Source organism: Neovison vison, chromosome 4 (assembly GCF_020171115.1).
Source record: "Neovison vison isolate M4711 chromosome 4, ASM_NN_V1, whole genome shotgun sequence".
NCBI lineage: Eukaryota > Metazoa > Chordata > Mammalia > Carnivora > Mustelidae > Neogale > Neogale vison.
This window is the reverse complement of record NC_058094.1, coordinates 187,600,757-187,622,456: the sequence shown is the minus strand read 5'-3', so window position 1 is coordinate 187,622,456 and position 21,700 is coordinate 187,600,757. Positions and strand designations below refer to the sequence as shown.

The following is a 21,700-nucleotide window of genomic DNA, read 5'->3' as shown; positions in this document are numbered from 1 at the left end:
AAATAAAATCTTAAAAAAAAAAAAAGCCTTTAATTGCAGTTGGATGTAAAATGGCCATGAATTAAGATAGACTTTGCAAGGTACTCTGACTGAAAATCACTCTTAAGGCTAATATGAAAGCCAAATATATATGAATTTTTCATCAATTCAATAAACATACAGTAGTGATCTAATACATCTAATACACCTAAGAGTGCTCTGTGCTAATAATAGGAGGTATGTATATGGTTCCTAGGGAACATGGTGGCAGAAACAAGTAATTGAGAGGGAGGAAATATACATGTTTTGGTTTGGGTTCAGGAGGAGAAAGCCAGGTTTTAAAGGATGAGTGAACACTCATCACACTGGTAAAGATGGAAAGGCATTACGGCAAGGCCAAAAGCACATAAAAACACAAGTAGTAAAAAAAAGACATGAAAGGCCATGACAGAAGTTTAGGAGAAATGCGTGGCAAGGAGGAATGAGTCATGGGAAATGAGACAAAAAAGGTAGGAGGGTGATGCTCTCGGCCTTGTAAAACCATGCTAAGAAATCCCATGGGCAGCTATAGCAAATGTCTCCATACCATTTGAGACTGATCTACAAAATTCCTCTGTCTCCACCCTGCCAAATAACTAGACCTCACATTCCAACCTTCCGATAGGATTATTTCACTCTTACCAGGACACAGTAACAGAAATAGTATGCACTGGTAACTAAAACATCATCCCCAGAGCTGGGCCTGCTATGGATCCAACCTCGGGCAATTAATTACATAGGCAGTTCATTTCCTGCACACACCGACCTACTAGAGAATGATATGGATATTAATGAGATTGTTGTAAAAACCCAAAGCTTTTGAGCTGTTTGAACCTTCTTCTAGAACTACAAAGCATTATTATATCATTCAGGAATAAGTGAGCCCCTAAAGTGGCCTCATTAACATCAAACAGCAGGTAGAGACACAGCCAAATTGACTCCTGATTTCTAAATCCAGACCATTGCATTCCTGGAAGACAACTCAGAAGAGTATTTTATTTCTAAATATAACTGACAGCAAATTTAGATGATGACAAACTTACAATAGCATCTATTTTATAGTTCTTCCTTAAGTCCTCTTTACTGTGAGCAATAATGTACATGGAAACTTACTTCCAAAACCAAACAATTCCAGGCAAACTTGGCAATTCTGAAATAAAGAAAACACTTGGGTTTTTTTTTCTTACCACTCAAATGTTCAGTGATATAAGCTAAAGAATAAAATTCCCTTGTTGAGACTGCTGAAAGAATGATCAGGCCCAGTGTAATAAGATTTCACGAAAGAGAGTGTCATGTATGTTTCTCAACAGAAAGGCACTAAGCACAAATACAGCAAGTCCAGGTGAATGGTAGCACTATTAGACCCAATAGCCACAAATACATAATAGGTCCTGTGGAACACCAATGACAAACTCGGCCGTATAATTGAATGCTCTTCCATATCACATCGTAAAAACAGCACGAAGTAACTAAAAATGGATTGAGGTGTCACAGAGCACAAAACTAAACCTTCCAGAATCATTTATTTTCAAATGAAACATAGTTGTCACCTCAAAGGTACCAGGAGATCTTGGAAACTTGATATTTAACCCAGAAAACTCTACTAGAAATGGAAGCTCTCTGGATACAAAGCATTACTATGCTCATCACAAGTAAAGCTAAAACATTCTTAGTTATGCCAGGAAGAATCCTTTTCATTGAAAGATGCCAGTAACAAAAGAGCTTTCCTTACAAACTTCTCAGTCTTTCATCAAGTTCTTGTTAAACATCTCCCTTTGGCAAGGTACAATGCTAGGCATTTCGGAAGATACAAAATCCCTGCCATCAAGGAGCAGTTAGCCCTGTCAAGGAGAAAAACAAGCAAATAAGTAATATCAGTTAAAGTGTGACTAGTACTTGTGGAAAGAGCAAAAAACTACTCTGTGAAATTAAGGAGGAGGAGGTGTTACTTGTGGCTAGGTCAGAAAGAGGAGCAGGAGACCAGCGACGCTGCCAGATATAATTTTCATATAGAGAGAAGAAAGGAAAAACTTCAAATAGAGTACAGTATGAGCAAAAGAAGAGAGAGAGAAAAGGCCTAAACATACATGGAAAACAGATATTTCATTCGGGCCAGAGCCTAAGCTTGGTGAAGAACACAACATTCTTTTTAAAATATTGTCAACTAAACTCTATAAATAATTTAAAAATACTTCTTTAAAGTGGCTTATCTACTTAGCAATGTACTGGGTACAGGGGGAGGTGTGTAGCAAATAAAAGGAGAGAAAATAAACCTACTGGCAGGTGTACTTCTTCAGGGAGCCTCCTTCCACCGAACTTATTGAGGGGGCACACCTGTAGGCCTCCTCAGGATCTCGTGCACAGCTCTCTAGAGCCTCTATCACAATGACCTGATACAGTTGACTGACTTGCTACCTCCCACCCTTCTTTGCATACTGCTTGAGGACAAAGAGACAGCTCTTACTTGACTCTGCACTTCCAGTACCTGGCACAAGTGTGTGACACAGAGAAGCCTCTTGAAAAATGCTTCCTGAATGAATAGTTGAATAAATGAACTAACTTATTCTGTCAGCGAACAGATGTTTAAGACAGACTGCTCTCAGGAACCTGATAACACAAGGCATACTGTGAAATAGTTCAGCAGAATACAAGAAGGCAATATGATATTTGGAAATCAGTGTTTTAGGCAATAATGTATCAAGGGGGTGAAATAAAGGAGGAGAATTGAACTAGTTAACTTTAAAAGTCCCTTCCAAATCTGAACATCCACATTAATAAAGGTAGAATGGGACTGGATTGTAAGAAGCACTGAATGTCAATATATGAAGGTTTCAACTTCTTAAAGGGCAACAAAAATTATTCTCACTTAAACAGGTTATTTTAAAAGGATAGATGTGAGAAGGATCCTTCGAAGTTTAGATGAGAAGTAAGAAAACCAGAAATCTAAGTGAGGAGATAAAGCCCTGAATGTCAATGGAAATGGGAAGTAAACGCTGAATACAAGGGAAAAAAGTAAAAAGGTCAGGGTTTACTGACCAAATAATTCTGACAAGTAAAGGAAAGAAAAAGAGAATAAAAGCTAATCCAAAATTAGGACAATCAATGCTTAGAGAATGGTGTTATCTAAGCCCCTACAACCCCCACCAAAAAAGGGCAAACAATTTTCTCACTTCAAAAGAAAAACAACACTCAAAGTGTGTTTCTAAATTAGAATCGCTTTGAGCATGTGTTTGCAATGATGATTTCTGAGTCCCCAAACCTACTAAATCAAAATCTAGTGTACCAGTAATTGGGAATCTGTAAATCTGCATTTTATAACAGGTTGCCCAAGTGATCCTTGTACTGAAGTTTGAGATCCACAGTGTTCGCTATTCACTAGTTCCTATCTGAATATAATTGAGCTTGTTTAAAGGTAATTAAATATCAATATCAAAAATGAATATAAATTATGTCTTAAAAGCCTTTTCTATTAACTGATTACATTCTATTAACTCATTATAAATAGATGAAGCCTCAAAAGAACAAACCTGCAGTTTTCATGTTTCCTCCAACCTTAAATTACCCGAGTGATTATCATTTAATTTAATCTCTTAAACTTGAAAGCCTATATAAATGTAATATACTATTTAATGTTATAAGTCCTCTTAATTGTCATCATTTCATAATAATCATATATCCCATGCATTTTTACCATTATAAAAGATCCACATAATGGATAAGGTGTACATTTTTAGTCCTAGATATAGATGGATTTAATGGATTGGTATGTTGGTAAATTGCCACAGTTCAAAGAGGGTGAGCTTCTCTGAGATTAAACTTACACATTAAGGAAACCTACACATTGCTTCCTTATCCAGTCACTCCTGGAGTTATTACCAAATTAATTCCTATGCACATATTTCAAAGAGTAAGTCATGAAGCATTCAAATCTTTCTATTGTGACCCGAGTGTAGCACTGCCAGTATCCCTACTTGGCAGGAGTTGAGGCACGGAACTGGGTGGAAAGCTGGAAAGCAGATCTCCTCAATATTGCTTAATCTTTGGCAGGCTTAAATGAATTATACAGATATTTTTCTCAACCTCTCAAAACAAGCATATTTTATTTCTTACCAGTAGCAATGACACAATTCATTCGTCTCCTTTGGACAAGAGCCATAGGAGTTAAAGAAGGAATATGATATAATGACACAGTACCTCCGTCAGTTAACTTCTACTTAGTCACAAACATTTGCTCATGTCTAGGGTTTTGAATCAAAGATATTTTGACAACAATTCACAAAAGGTAGATTGCCACTTACGAAGGTGAAGGGAATAACTTGCTATATGCCCAATATTGAAACTTGAAGACAAAAATTTATAGGTGTTGCCTGATGAATTATATTTTCTTCCTGCCTTGGGAAAAATCATACAACCAAAAACTGAAAAGCTAAAAAGAAGTGTTCTTAGGGCGCCTGGGTGGCTCAGTGGGTTAAGCCGCTGCCTTCGGCTCAGGTCATGATCTCAGGATCCTGGGATAGAGTCCCGCATCGGGCTCTCTGCTCGGCAGGGAGCCTGCTTCCCTTCCTCTCTCTCTGCCTGCCTCTCTGCTTACTTGTGATCTCTCTCTGTCAAATGAATAAATAAAATCTTTAAAAAAAAAAAAAGTGTTCTTAGATGTTTAAAGTTCTAAGTGTTGCCATCAGTAAGATAAGAACAATAAAGTTACTGAAGATATTGTAATCCTCTAATTCTATTTCTTTCCTCAGGATGAATTTGTACTTTCTTTTCCCCATCACCCCTTCCAACAAAAAACACACCCTCTAAAAACTCAAAACCCTAATTTTTATTGAAATTTAGCTGATAGAAGAAAACGGTCTCTCTCATACACAATTCCCTCAAATCAGTAAGAATTTACAGCAAAAAGTACAAATTGTTTTCATAGGGTCATTTTCATACTTCATTTTTAATATGAATTGTTTTTTTTAAAACATTCATATTAACATTTGTATTTTTTGCTAATATTCTTCCCATGTCACTTTTTTTATAAAATAATTTCATATATGCATCTTTACATTTGGCTTTTTTCAGTAGTAGTGTTTTATTATTAATCAGCATTTTCTATGGGTGACAACTTGACATATATTCAATCCTTTTAACAAGCTTGTCAAAATAGGCATTATTCCCACAACAATACGGTCAATCTTTGGCAAAGCAGTAAATAATGTTCAATGGGGAAAAGTCTCTTCAACTGGGGCACCTGTGTGGCTCAGTTGGTTAAGCATCTGCCTTCAGCTCAGATCACAATCCCAGGGTCCTGGGATTGAGACCCAAGTCAGTCTCCCTGCTCAGTGGGGAATCTGTTTCTCCCTCTGCCCCTCCCGCTGCTTGTATTCACTCTTCTCTCTCTCTCTCTCTTTCTCTCAAATAAATCTTTTTTAAAAATGGTGTTGGAAAAATTGGACAGCAACATTCAAAAGAAACTAGACCACTTTCTTACATCATACACAAAAATAAATTCAAAATGGATTAAAGACCTAAATGTGAGGCCTGAAACCATAAAAATCCTACATGAGAACATAGGCAGTAACCTCTTTGACATCAGCTGCAACAACTTCTTTTCTAGATATTTCTCCTGAGGCAAAGGAAACAAAGGCAAAAATAAAGTACTGGGACTAGATCAAAATAAAAAGCTTCTGCAGAGCAAAGGAAACAAAACGAAAAGGCAACCTACAGAATGGAAGAAGATAATCTGCAAATGACATATCCAATAAAGGGTAAGTATCCAAATTTACAAAGAACTTATAAAACTCAACACCCCAAAAACAAATAATCCAATTACAAAATGGGCAGAAAACATGAACAGACATTTCCCCAAAGAAGACATATAGATGGCCAACAGACACATGAAAAGATGTTCATCACTACTTATTATCAGGGAAATGCAAATCAAAACTACAATGAGATTATCACCTCAAAGCTATCAAAATGGCTAAAATCAACAACACAAGAAACAACAGCTGTTGGCAAGAATGTGGAGAAAAAGGAACCCTCTTGCACTGTTGGTGGAAATGCTAACTGGTGTAGCCACTCTGTAAAACACTATGGAGGTACCTCAAAAAGTTTAAAAAAAAGAAAAATGAAACTACCCAGAACAACCTGGGGCGCCTAGGTGGCTCAGTCTGTTAAGCATCTGACCCTTGATTTCAGCTCAGGTCATGATATCAGGGTCATGAGATTGAGTTCTTCATCAGGATCCATGCTGGGTGTGGAGTCTGCTTGAGATTCTCTCCCTCTCCTTCTCCCTCTACCCCTCCCACTTCCTCTCTCTCTCTCAAAAAAAAAAAAAAAAAAAAAACAAGAACAAAAGCAGAAATATCCTATGATCCAGCAATTGCACTACTGGATATTTACCTAAAGAATACAAAAACAGTAATTCAAAGGGGATACCTGCACTCCTATGTTTACAGCATTATTTATAATAGCCAAGATATGGAAACAGCCCAAGTGTCCCTCTATTATTGAATGCATTAAATGTATGATACACACACATACACACAGTTGCAATGGAAAGTTATTCAGCCATAAAAAATGGAGCTAGGAAGTATAATGCTAAATGAAATAAATCATTAAGAGAAAGACAAAATACCATATGACTTCCCTCATATTTGGAATTGAAGAAACAAAACAAATGAGCAAAGGGAAAAAAAAAAGAGAGAGAAATCAAGAAACAGACTTTTAATTACAGAGAACAAACTGATGGTTATGAGAAGGGAGGGAAGTAGAGGGATGGGTGAAATAGGTGATGGGGATTAAAGAGTGCACTTGTGATGAGCACCTGATGATGCATGAATTGTTGAATCTGTACCTGAAACTAATATAACACCATATGTTAACTAACTGGAATTAAAAATTTTAAAAGCGCCCCCCCCCCAAAAATGGGCATTATTATCTCCATTACAACCAGGATAAGGACACTAACCATCAAACAGCTTCAAGTAGCAAAATTAGGATTCCAATCCAGGTCTGCCTCACTTCAAATCCTTTCTGCCAATCTCTGCACTAGCAAATATGTTACAATATGTAAATGATATCCTCTAAGTCACCACAATTACATGTTATCAAAGAAACTATTCTTTTTTCATTTGTGAAATGAAATGAAACTCAAGCTTTTTGTGAAAAAAGAATTAACCAGCAACATACCAAGAGTCATGATTCCAAATATTCAACATCCAAACTTACTTGTAACTTTCCACTTGTCGGCAGGAAGAGACAGTAATAAAGGAATCTGTACGGGAACTGTAAGCAAGTGGCCCAGGTAAAAGAGAACCAGGGAGAAATCTCCCAAAAGCATAGCTTTCCTGCTCAAACACCATCAGCATCCCATCCATAGACTGGATACAAATTAAATCTCGACCTAAAGAAAAATTAGAGGAAATCAGGTGACTTTTTCTTTATAAATAAAATGGTTTCCATTTACCACTATCCATCACAAAAATGTCATAGTTAATCTTTCCCCAAGGAGCAATATAAGCTGTTTCAATTTTAAATTATAAACTGATGAAGTTATCAGATTACTGTATATCAGTAATTTGTGGGAATACATTCCCCAATTTTTAAATTATTCAGAAGGGGTCGAATTTTAAGTACCGTTATTTTCATTTACCATATGCTAAAATCTCTAGCTAAAGATAGATAATCTCTCAGAACATTCCCCTCCACTCTTCCCAGCATGTTGGTGGAGATAACACAGCTATCTTGACAGGCCTCAGAGACAGAAGCCACATACAGAGGACAATATGGCCCACCCTCACCCACTAAAGCCCAGAACCACTTTATCTCCAGGTGGTTAAATATGACAGAAACAGGGGCGCCTGGGTTGGGGCCTCTGCCTTCGGCTCAGGTCATGATCCTGGGGTCCTAGGATCGGGCCCCGCATTGGGCTCTCTGCTTGGCGGGGAGCTTGCTTCCCCCTCTCTCTCTGCCTGCCTCTCTGCCTACTTGTGATTTCTGTCTGTCAAATAAACAAATAAAAAATCTTTTTAGAAAAATGACCAAAAAAATAACAGAAATAAACATCCTCCTTATTTAAACCATCATTAAGTTTGTGTCTTTGTTAATGTAATCAAACATCTGTATCTTAAATAACACAGAACTTATCTGAACCTAAAGATCCATCAGCATTGCTCAATCTTAAATTTTAGTTTCATTTGATTGGATCCAGGAACCAATAAACAACAAGATATAGAAGACATCTGGAACAACTGGGGAAACTGGAATATGACTGCACGTTAGAAAAAAAAATAGGAATTATTAATTTTTTAAGTGTGCTCATGGTATTATGATTATGTAAGAGAATGTTCTTATTGAGAGATGTGTTTTATAATATTTATGGGTGAAGTAGCACAATATCTATATCTTCACTTTCAAGTGGCTCATCAAACTAAATCTGTATGTGAGTATATCTATATAAACATATACATATATATTTACAACTGTTGACTCTAAATGATGGAAATATAGATATTCATGTTACTTTTTCTAGTTTTTAAAATTTTTCACAATAAAACTGTAGACAAATGAAATACAGTGTTAAAATATATACATTTTGTATACAAATTCACATAACAATTGGGAGGGAACTGAGCATTAGTGAATTGAATGGGACCATGGAGAAGAACAATAAATTTAATCATAATAAGCAAGAATCAAAGAGACAAAGAAATCATATTAATGAAAAATGCATGCAATAACCCTGACATACAGGGGGAGATTATTGCTGCAACCAAAACGTACTCTTGATGTCTGTATCATTAAAGAACATGAGGTCAGAACATGTATATTTCCAAGCAGAAGTACCAATGAAATTTGAGTTCACTTCAATATATTGAATATCACTGAACCACAAATTTTCAGAGTCCCAACAACCTAAAAGAAGTAGTCCTCAAAGCATGGCTCCCAGGTCACCAGCATCAGCATCATCTAGAAACTTCTTGGAAATGCAAATTCTATGATTCCGCTCCAGATCTCCTAAATCAGAAGCTCTGCTATTAGGGTTCATCAATTCTAGGTTTTACCAAACTCTAGAGACTATCTGATGTGTGCTAAGGTTTGACAACCACTGTCTTAGCATGGTATGACAAAGAACTAGAGCTTAAAGGAAACTTGAGCCCCAGAGAAAACTCGGTTCCATAGCATGATACTATATGAAGTCTTATTTCCTGAGACTCTGGCAACATAGAGGAGCATAACTATACTGTAATGTCCATGTGAGCTGCCTCTACAGTCAGATAATCTGGGTTTGAGTCCAGCTCCGTCAATTATTGGCTATGAGCTTCGGCTCAAGTCTCCCTATCTGCAAGATGGCATACCTACTTTAGTTAGCTATTGTGAGAATTAAATGAAGTAATGTATAGAAACTAATCCAGCAAGCAGCAAATACCCCATCACATTGTTTTTTATAACTTATTTTCTAAGTCTCAAGAGGAAGCAAGATGGCAGAGAAGTAGGAGACTGAAATATTATTCGGTCCCAGGAGTTCAGCTAGATAGTTATCAAAACCTTCTGAACATCTACAAACTCAATAGGAGATAGAAGAGAAGAACAGCAATTCTAGGAACAGAAAATCAACCACATTCTGGAAGAATTTTTTTTTTTAAATTTCTTTTCAGCATAACAGAATTGATTGTTTTTGCACCACACCCAGTGCTCCATGCAATATGTGCCCTCCTTAATACCCACAACCTGGCTCCCCCAACGTCCCCCACCCCCCGCCCCTTCAAGACCCTCAGGTTGTTTTTCAGAGTCCATAGTCTCTCATGGTTCACCTCCTCTTCCAATTTCCCTCAACTCCCTTCTCCTTTCCATCTCCCCATGTCCTCTATGTTATTTGTTATGCTCCACAAATAAGTGAAACCATGTGATAATTGACTCTCTCTACTTGACTTCTTTTTTAATTTTCATCTTTACAGTCATATTCCATCCCTTCATCGTACTTACCCTTATTTTCGTATGTATATAAGTTTTTCTTTCTTTAAAATTTTAGGAGGCAGTTTCTTTTAACAGACCAAAATACACCCAAAATCAAGTGTGTGTGCTTCAGTTCTATTCACCAGTCTAATCTCTCTCTCTCTCTCTCCCTCTCTCTCTCTCTCTATACACACACACACACACACACACACACACACACACACACTGAACCACATACATACATACATAGTTTTATTCTCCTTTCTTCTCCCCCAGTTTCAGGTCTCTTGTGATTTGGTTAGCGTATATTTTTCTGGGGTCCTTGCTACCCTTTTAGTATGTTGTTCTTGCATTCATCTATTCTTATCTGGATAAAATGACAAGGTGGAAAAACTTACTTCAAAAAAAAAGAACAAGAGGGAGCACTGACTGCTAGAGACCTAATATATACAGACATCAGTAAGACGTCAGAACCAGAGTTCAGAATGATGAAGATGCTAGCTGGGCTTGATGAAAGCATAGAAGATATTTTTATCTTCTATGATAAAGAGAATTCCTTTCTGGAGAAAAAAAGAACTAAAATCTAACCAAGCTGAAATTTTAAAAAGCTATTAATGAGGTGCAATAAAAAATGGATGCTCTTGCTTCTGGATTAAAGAGGCAGAAGAGAGAATTACTGATATAGAAAACCAAATGACGGAGAATAGAGAAGCTGAGCAAAAGAGAGAAACAACTACTGGACCACAAGGGGAGAAGTAGAGAGATAAGTGATACCGTAAGATGAAACAATATTAGAATAATTGGGATCCCAGAAGAAGAAGAAAGAGAAAGAGGGGCAGAAGGTATATTGGAGCAAATTATAGGACAGAATTTCCCTAATATGGTAAAGGAAACAAGTATCAAAATCCAGGAGGCACAGATAACCCCCCTCAAAATCAATAAAAATAGGTCCATACCCTATCATCTAATAATAAAACTTACAAGTCTTAGTGACAAAGAGAAAATCCTTTGGGATAGTAGCTTGGGATAAGAAGTCTGTAACATACAAGGGTAGAAATATTAGATTGGCAGCAGACTTATCCACAGAGACCTGGCAGGCCAGAAACAACTGGCATGATATATTCAGAGCACTAAATGAGAAAAATATGCAGCCAAGAATACTATATCAAGCCAGGCTGTCACTGAAAATAGAAGGAGAGATAAAAAGATTCCAGGACAAACAAAAATTAAAAGAATTTGCAAACACCATACCAGCTCTACAGGAAATATTGAAAGGGGTCCTCTAAGCAAAGACAGAGCCTAAAAGTAGTAGATCAGAAAGGAACAGAGACAATACACAGTAACAGTCAACTTACAGGCAATACAACGGCACTAAACTCATGTTTTTCTATAGTTACCCTGAATGTAAATGAGCTAAATGCCCCAATCAAAGTCAGAGCATATCAGAATGAATTTAAAAAAAAAAAACAAAAACCAAGACCCATCGATATGCTGCCTACAAGAAACTCATTTTAGAAACAAAGACACCTCCAGATTTAAACTGAGGGGGTGGAAAACCATTTACCATGCTAATGGACATCCAAAGAAAGCTGGAGTGGCAATCCTTATATCAGATAAATTAGATTTTAAGCCAAAGACTTAAATAAGAGATGAGGAAGAACATTATATCATACTCAAAGGGTCTGTTCAACAAGAAGATCTAGCAATTTTAAATATCTATGCCCCTAACATGGGAGCAGCCAACAACATAAACAAATTAATAACAAAATCAAAGAAACACACCAACAATAATACAATAATAGTATGGGACTTTAACACCCCCCTCCACTGAAATGGACAGATCATCCAAGCAAAAGATCATCAAGGAAATAAAGGCCTTGATCAAGGAAATAAATGACACATTGGACCAGATGGGCATCACAGATATATTCAGAACATTCCATCCCAAAGCAACAGAATACACATTTTTCTCTAGTGCACATGGAACATGCTCCAGAATACATCACATCCTGAGTCACAAATCAGGTCTCAGCTGGTACCAAAAGATTGGGATCATTCCCTGCATATTTTCAGACCACAGTGCTCTGAAGCTAGAACTCAATCACAAGAGGAAAGTTGGAAAGAACTACTAAAGAACGAATGGGTCAACCAGGAAATTAAAGAAAAATTGAAAAAATTCATGGAAACAAATGAAAATGAAAACACAACTGTTCAAAATCTTTGGGACACAGCAAAGGTGGTCCTGAGAGGAAAGTATATAGTGATACAAACCTTTCTCAAGAATCAAGAAAGGTCTCAAGTACATAACCTAACTCTACACCTAGAGGAGCTAGAGAAAGAACAGCAAAGAAAGCCTAAGTCTCTACTACACATTGTATTAATGTTCAGTTCCTTGCTGTTTCTCACATACATCATGATAGTGTATGCTTCCTTGATTTTGCTTATATTATTACCTTTCCAAAAAAAATCTTATACTCATTTCCCCCAGTCTAGTGCACATTTGCTGGCAGCCTCTTGGTCATCCATTCCTCTCCTCCTATCTTTGGCCATGAAGTTTGAATGAGACTGACTTTATTCTAAGCTTGAGGGTAGGTCCTGACTTATCCAAACCAATTTGTACCTCATTAATCACAGCGGTTGGTTTGGGGATAGGTATAGTTTTATAGTCAATGTGCAAAATTAAATCTCTAAGTTCAGCTAGAATAGAGAAAAATTTACTCTTCCCCCTTAGGAATAGTACGTGAGGTTAAAGTCTAGAATCACAGAGGCCATTTGGCTTTTACAAAGGCATAATTAAAAGAGGGTCATGGAAGACATGGTTCGAGCCAAGGCATCAAGCACCACTTGGAGCCAAACCTACCTGGGAATTTTGCAGGCAATAAATTCCCATAAATACTGAAGCCACTTTGAGTTAGATCTCTGTCCCTGAATCAAGTGGATCAACCCATTTGTCCTCTGACAGACATCACAAACAGGCTCATCTCTTTCCCCCTCAACCGCCCTCCCTATGTGATCCCACAGAGCTCCACCCTCACCTCCATCTTACAACTAACCATCAATTGAAATGATCTGTTTTTGTGTCTCTTGTTCAACCAAGAGTAAACTCAAAGGCAGAAACCATGTCTTATTCATCTTTATAAATCCAACAACTACAAAATGCCTGGCACATAGGAGATATACTAATAAATGTCTGTTGAACTGAATTTAGCTAGGCAAAATGATTTATTCATCTGAAGCTCAGACTGGCTGAGATTTTATTCTATGTGTTTCACATACTGCATTGACATATCTGAAAAATGCTTTATTTATTACAACCCCGGCTGCTGACGTTTAGAAACATGTAGGGATGAATCCAAAACATAACTCAAAAATAAATAAATAAATCCTTCAAATCACCACTTTGGAAGCCACTTCAGAATACATACCAAAGGCTCCCCTTACAGATAATGGGAACAGAAAGAACAGTCTAGAGAAGCCATGAAAGTTTTGTAGTTCTGACAGAACAGAGCCAACAGGAAGCCTTCGTAAAAGCGATAGGATTTCAGGAGCTATTTAAACGACCTAGCCCTGAACCATACTTAGAGTTCTTACCACATGCTCAGTATTATATTAGGAGCTGTAAGAAATATAGAACAATAGGAATAAAAACTACTATTGACATTTACTGAGCACCTGCTCAGTATATTCCTGCATTTGTGCTAAACATTTATCCAGCATATTAGCTATAATTTTTAATAACTCTAAAGGTGAACAGTAGTTCCATTTGACACATGAAAAAACTAAAACCCACAGAGTAATTTGCCTAGGGGCACCTGAGTGGCTGAATCAGTTAAGCATCCAACTCTTGGTTTGGGCACAGGTCATTATTTCAGGGTCATGAGATCAAGCCCCACATCCAGCTCCATTATCAGTGCAATCTGCCTAGAATTCTCTCCCTCTCCTTTTCCCTCCCATTTTGCCCCTCCTGCTGCTCACACACTCTCTTTTTCTCTCTCTAAAATAAGTAAATAAATAAATAAAATCTTTTAAAAATAATAATTATTATTATTATTTGCCTAATGCCAAAGAGTTAGAAAATGACAGAGCTAGTTCTCAAATGAAATCTACCTCACTCTACTATACCACACATGTTCTCAGGGAGGCTCCATTATACCACACTGGATCCATTTCAAAAATTAGCGTAAGTTAACATATAACAACCAAATAATGTGAAACACGCAAAGTACTACAGGAAATCAAACAGCTTCATTACAGTGGATCAACCCATTTGTCCTCTGACAGACATCACAAACAGGCTCATCTCTTTCCCCCTCAACCACCCTCCCTATGTGATCCCACAGAGCTCCACCGTCACCTCCATCTTACAACTAACCATCAATTGGGAAAGATTTCATGATAGAGATAGACTGAGAAGGATAGGTATAATGAATAAGGGTCAAAGGTAGAGTAGAGAAAGCTTGGGGGGAGAAACATACTAGAAGAAGATACAGAGAATCTTGTGCAATGTATTCAGTTTTACTAATAGGGCTTCAAACATAAAAGCAAGCAGTCGATTGAAAAGATGACAATATCTTTTCCTGTTTTTAAATTTTTATTTATTTATTTGAGAGAGAGAGATAGCGAGGGAGGGCATGATGACAGGATGGCGGCAGGGGTGGGTGGGTAGAAAGGGAAAAGCAGGCTCCCTACTGAGGAGGGAGCCTGATGCAGGGCTTGATCCCAGGACCCCGGGACCCTGGGATCATGACATGAGCTGAAGGCAGACAGCCAACAGATTAAGCCACCCAAGTGCCCCAAAAGATAACAATTTCTTAATGATGCTTCTTCAAAAACTATGCCTTAACTGTACAGAGAAAAGAGATATTTCAAAGTTGAAATAATTAGGAAGGTTGGAGATTTCATCAGAATTAAAAATCCAGACATTTATCACATTGATCTTTAACCATGATGAGAGAAAACTAACCACTGTGATTTGAAATATTACTTGTAAGATCTAAGAACAAATTGAGACTTACCAGAAACATTTTGGAGGGATTTTTAAAATCACTATTTTTTCATTTTCAATGGCAAAGAAAAAATTTTATGTCTGTGGGGATGAGGAGGTGAAGGCAGGAAAGTTCTATTATGGCAGCCTCACGAAATGAACATTTATTAAATTCTCTGTCTCATTTCCTGGTGTTAAAATATCATGTAGTCAAAGTTTCAAGATGATGGATAAATATGTTGGACTGACTGCCAGATTAACAGTCTTCTCCACTAAATTATAGTCTATTCACTACAACGCATGTGCATGTGTGTCCCCATGCCCAGAAGTTCTTTCTACCATGTATGACCCAGAGCATTTTCCATCATACATAATTACAGCAACATGGGTCCCATGGAAGGAATCCTGAATACCATTTCCTTCATTTCTCTGCTTTTTCTTCCTGTGAAATCTACACAGCAGAGTAAGTGGAATGGCATACGTGAAAGAAGACTACCATTACTCAGCATGCTACATGTTTTCTGAATCTCTCTATGCTCATATTTCTTTTACATATTGAGTAAAAACACAAGTGAAGAAATGCAAACGTGACCTGCAGCCAAGCATATATTGCAGTTTAGCATGCAGCTGTCAAAAATACTTGGTCTTTCTCCAAGCCTGAAAAACACATGAAAAACAGCTGTGTAGGTAGTCAAAAAGGCAGACAGGAAACATCAAGAGACTGATACATAAGAACAGAAGAGTCCAAAAGTCTGTGGAACTTCCGCTAGCTAGTTTTACACACACGCACGGGAAAAAAAAAATTTTTGTTGTTGTTGTTACAGGAAAACTGAAACACTAACTCATTAATCTTTATTGCAAACCTAACTCAAAAAATGATACAACATGTTTGCTATGAGCAAATACATAAAAATGCTGAGAGTAGAATTTCAACAGATACCGACTTAAAAACAAATGGCAGATGGATTCCTAGAGCTTCCAGGATTTTACATTCACCATTAAATAGCATTTTTTTACTTTTTCATTCATATCATCTTATCAACAAAACTATCATAATTTTGAGATACATGATACTATTTGGTCATGCTTAATAATAATGGGCAATTAATTGAATGAAAGAATAGCTAGCTTTCTCATTACTCTCTCACTCATTTTTTTTTATTTGAGCATTCTAAAAGCAGTGTCTGATAATAATGCAATATTCAAGTAGATTCTAAGTTTAAAACATTACTTATATATATATAAATAAATAAAATTTAAAGCTCTAAGCAAACAGAGGAAATCAACAAATAGAACACACATGTTGAGCTAATAGGTAATATTTTTACATATGTACCAGGCAAAATTATACAAATTTTCAACTATTATTCAAGAGCTTGCCCCAATAAATAACTTCATGAGACTAATTACTTTAAGACTCAAGAAAATAAAAATTGGGTCTACATACTAACTCTTCCTATGAACTTGCCTTTGACATTTTAATGTGTCTCATTTTAATAGGCACTTTAATAGCCTTACAAAGACCACTAGTGTGTGTTCCACCAAGCTATTTATCACAATTTTCCCCTTAAACTGTGAACAAGTTTAAGAACATATTATAAAGAAATTACAGCCATTCATTAAATTAGCATTGTATGTGATGGATTCAATATGAATGCAATGTTAGCGTTTAAAAGAAGCCCTAAACGTTATATTATCACTTGCATCCATAAGATATTGGGTAAATTACTTTGTCCAATGTAATGATCATGAAAGGTTTGATAACATTCTCCAGAACTCACTTTCATTTAATGAATCGCATAAACATTCACTGGATACCTAGTATGTGCTAGAAGAGAGACATAGTTGCTACCCTAAGAAAGCTCAGTGACTATGGGAGTTAACCAGTTAAATATTCAAATAATGTAAGAACAGGGGCATATTAGAATAATTTAAAAGGCAATACAGCTTGATTAACAGTGCTGGAAGAATCAAGAAAAGCTTCAAAACAGAGATAACACTTGGGTCTTGCAGGTTGGAGTTTGCCAAACAATCAGAGAAACAAAGGCAGAGAGCACACTGTGCAGACACATGGATTATAAGAGAACTATGTCTGGAGAGTAGTGAGAGCAGTGAACTCTGGGGGAGGATGTCAGGTGGAGAGAAACACCGCTGAAGAATATGGCAGCCATGCTCATCAGAACTGATGGCAAAGGCAGAACTTGAGACCAGATTTGCTGCAGATTTTTAGCCCATTTTTAGCCCCTTATTTTAGCCCAGAAAGCTCTGCCAGTTTCCTCAGCTAAAGCAGCAGTATGAAAAGATAACATGATGCTGCTATAAGGATAAAAAACAAGAAAAAATACTTACTGCATGATTCTGGTAAGCATTCAGTAAAGTAAGTGAGTAAAGTAAGTAAGTAAGTGATATTATTGGATTGCCCTCTTTCTCACAGATCAAATTATATGGGGAAAAAAAAAAAAACTTTGAGGGAGGAAAAAAGTCCTTCAGAGCAAAAAGGGTAAATTTAATGTAAGAAGGACTACACAATCAGAAATTTATCTTTTTTGTCAAAGCAAAGGGTTTTTAAAACTTTAAGAACTATGGAAAATCTTTCAAAACTTAGGTTGGTGGGAACTGCTGGGTATTCAAGCTGATATTCTGCCATTTTAAGTTTACTTTGCTCAAAACAGCAATTTCCTTAACATGGTAGCTATTGAAGTCTCTAAAGAAATACATTGTTTATTAAAAATAAAAAATTATTAAAAAAGAAAGAAAGAAAGAAAGAAATACATGTGAATGTGCCAGAAAGCTCTATCTGGGAACACACTGGCCCTGCCTCCACATCCTTCACCCAACACACACAATATCTATAATCTTCCCCCACCATTATTATTAATGTTTTATGCAGGATTACCCTGCATGATATAAGAAAGATAAGACAGATGATGTCATACGGAAGAGTCCATTACTTATCATTCCTTTCTTTTCTCTAATCCAAAAGAAAAATTCTTAAAGAGTATGTTGGGGGTATAGGTTTTTAAGTAACTAGTTTCAAAGCAAGGTAGAGTTCTCAAGGTAGTAACAAGTCATGATAGGAAACCAGAAAACCAAAAAAAATTAACAAACAAAACATTTTAAATACTTCTTCATTTTATACAAATATTTTCCATTTGCAATATTAACTATCCCATAAAGCAGTAACTCCAAAAGCTAAATATTTGCTTTTTATATAGTTAGTTCTCTTAATCCTAAAACCATGAGTGTATCAAAAGAAGGAACAATAGTCTATAGTCTACACTAGACTCACTATAACCAATTAAATTAGGTTATGAAAAAAATATCTAAGGCCAAGAAATTCTCAGTTGAGGTTCAACTTCACCTAAACTCGTACAATTTTTTAAAAGTAAACCAAAATGAGTTACAGATAATGACAATGATGACTTTAAATTTCCTTAACTGTCAATTCTTACCACAAGTTCAATGTGCCACTTAACCATTGTTTGGTCTAATAAATTTCCTTGGATTCTTCTAAAAGTAGCCGTATCTTTAATAAAATTCATAAAAACAAATATATCAAAGCAATCATCTTAATATACAGATGCAATTGTGTTATCAACCCACTAAAAAACTTCAAAGGTACTCCAATGTCTCCAGAAATAAGTATAAATTAATAAGCAGGAAATCCAAAGAACTCTTTAATGTGTCTGCTAAATGAATTTTGACTACTTCCTCACATCCAGTCCCAACCACCAAACACTTCAGGTAACATAAGCCTGACCTAAATGCCCTTATGCATTTGTCAGTCTAGTTCAATTTATCTCAGGTGCTTTTCCCCTACCTTAACCTCACAAAATCCTTCTACACACCCTCAATCTCCAGGGTACAATCCCAACACTTCGAAGCCTTCTCCAATCCCCTTGAAGCATAAATACCACACTCTCCCTCTAGTCTGTCTTAGTACACTGTGCATCACTCCCCCTATTAGTACTGACAACATTTTTCCTGGTGTTGGCTAAATTTAGCTTATCTCTCTCCCCCCTCTAACTTCCATAAACAAAGCATAAAACCCTTGAAGATGAGCCTATTTTGTTTTCATTACCTAGCTCACAACATTGAGTGCCATCCCTTTAATATTGGGGCCCAATACATTTGTTCAAGTAAACTAAACCATCATGAAAGGAAAAAGCCATGTCAGACTATAGTACTAGATAGCAGGATGCCAATGATCCTCAAGCAGACCAAGATATTTGACAATATTGCCATATTCACATGAAAACTCCTTAATACCTGGCTGGCATTAATGCTCTATTCACCACACCTTCCAACCCTGAAAAGTCCCTAGAATAGAGTAGGGCTCAACGGCTCAATAGATACTTGTTGAATGAATGAAAGAATGAATGAATATCATTAAAGTAAAAATGGCATTGTAAAGGCCCTAAATAATTGGTTTTAATATGTGACACTTTGCAATTAGAATTCTTAATTATTTTAGGGCTTAGTACCGTCAAAAAACAAAGTACTCACTATATGCCCAACATTAGATACACTAAGAAATATTAACAAAAAAGGGAAAAGTTTAAGGATAACTCAGGTCTTAAGAAGATAAACTCTAGTGGAAAGGCACAGGTAATATAGATGGGGTGGGAGAGGACCCCAAAGGAAAACATATAAATGAATGTGAAAATCACTCAACCACAGAGAATAAATTATGGAAATCCAAAGAGGCTGCCAAAGGAATAGAATGATCTTCAGATCCATCAGTATTTCACAAACTCTAACTTCAAAAACATATACAGATTAAACCTTAAAGCTTTCGTACTTATTAATACTCTGCATGCAGTCTCTCTTGGCAAGAAGAAACAAGGGATTATTACCTGAGGAACAGTACTCAAAAAAAGATACTGAATAAGATATTCTCTGGCTGTTAACCTTTTCCCAGAGCAGGATGGTATATCATAAAAGAACAGAGTGGAGAAAGTATCAAAGACAGATTAAAGTATTAATGTGTAGTGGTAAGAGCAATGATTTTGAATCAGAAAGACAAAATGGGAAGGTTTTGAATCCCTGCTCTGATACAGAGATGTGACTCTGGCTGTTTTGTTTAATTTAATTCAGTCTGTTTCTTGAAATGCAAAATAAAACATCACAACCTCTATACCCCACTGGGTTGCTGTGAAGATTAAAGAAGGGAACATATGCAAAATACCCAGGTTAGTATCTGGAACTTTGTAGGAATGCATGCAAACCTTAATCTCAAAATCTGCATGCTAAAAAAAAAAAAAAAAAAAAAAAAAAAAAGCAACCACACTAACTTCCCTAGTACCTATACTTACCTATATACCTTGGATACTACAGTTTAGTCATTAAGTCTCACTTCATAGGTATAAAGGGTAAAAAACATCTCAGGGGCAAGTTAGGACAAAAGGTGACCAGGAAGTTGGAAATGATTCAGTTTAGAAATTCCAATCTTTATTTGCCAAAGTATTTCTAAAGCAGTGATTGCAGGTTTTTCCATTTCACTGATCATCATAGTTTGTCAACCTTGAGAACTGCTCTATCAAAAGAATTTTTTTAAAAAACACAGACTAATATCACCAACATCTTCTATAAAAACAATGTAATACAAGTAAGTAGGAAGTAGAAAATGTTATAGCACTAAGTACAGCTCCCCGCTGAGTAGGGAGCCCACTGTTGGGCTTGTTGCAGAGCTCAGTGCTGGGCTCAATGTGAGGCTCGACTGGGGGCTCCAAGATCATGACCTGAGCCAAAGGCAGGCACTTAACCATCTGAGCCACGCAGTTGCCCCCCAGCATCAACCATCTTTAAAGAACTTCCCACAGCAGCACTTAAGGCCCACCATTGTAAAGAACTCAGAAAACAAGTACAGAAAGTTTTTCCTTTATAAGAACAAAGGAAAAACTTGTTCCAAAACCTATTCAGTCCTAGGTGAGGAAACAAACATTTTCCATAGAGCAGTTGGCTCTTTATAATTTCACCACCTCAGGCTTCTGGAATCCAAAAGTGAGGCAAAGGCTCCCTCTACTGACAAGTAGAAAAGAACCTAATCCTATCAAAAGGCAATGGACTTTTTAAAAAAATCTTCCCAATACTGACTGATTGGATATTGCATGCTCTTACTATTCTCTACCAAAGACTAATTTTACTCTATGCCCTAAAACACTGGAATACAGATCCAAATGATATGGACATGAAAGAGATGTAAAACTGAGTAACACTCAATATTTCAATAAATCTTTCTAAATCAGCTTTCAAAATTTCTTGGTTTCTCCTTTATGCTCTAAAGGTAAACTGTATAAGATCATACAAAGAGGAAACTAAACAAAGAAATGTAAAGAATTAAGGTGGGTTTTAAGAGTTATATGGAACAAAGGTAGCATTCTATGAATGTATTGATGACCTCTCAGAGAAGTCTCATGATATTAATAGCTAGAGCAAATTATAAAAACTTTAAATTAATATTAATAGCTGTTTATAAGTTCTGGCACATAAGTTATTAGCATATCCAACTCTAGAAACTATTCTATAATTTGGGAAGGTAAGAGTATTATTCTCATGTGACTGTGAAGAAACTGAAGGCTCAGGAAAGTTCGATGAATTGTTAAGTAACAGGGCCAGAACTTAACCCTATAAATCTTCTAATCTCCACTCTTTTTTGTCCAACTAAAAACTAAGCATAAAGTAGGTACTCTAATGACATAATCTCTAAATCTCTTTCTGACTACAAATTCAACATGGCCTATCATCACAACT

The 21,700-nt window shown here is 36.5% G+C and overlaps 1 protein-coding gene across 3 annotated transcripts in view; it reads right to left on the bottom strand.

Moving 5' to 3' along the window:
• Positions 1-21,700, bottom strand: part of BBS9 (Bardet-Biedl syndrome 9) — a 461,843-nt gene that overhangs the window by 343,487 nt on the left and 96,656 nt on the right. For all 3 annotated transcript variants that reach the window (XR_006384294.1, XM_044246344.1, XM_044246345.1), the window contains one exon: positions 7,237-7,411. Coding sequence is in view for 2 of the 3 variants with exons in the window: in XM_044246344.1 (XP_044102279.1) it covers positions 7,237-7,411 (175 nt within the window). In the remaining variant the exon portion in view is untranslated. The remainder of the gene's footprint in view (positions 1-7,236; positions 7,412-21,700) is intronic.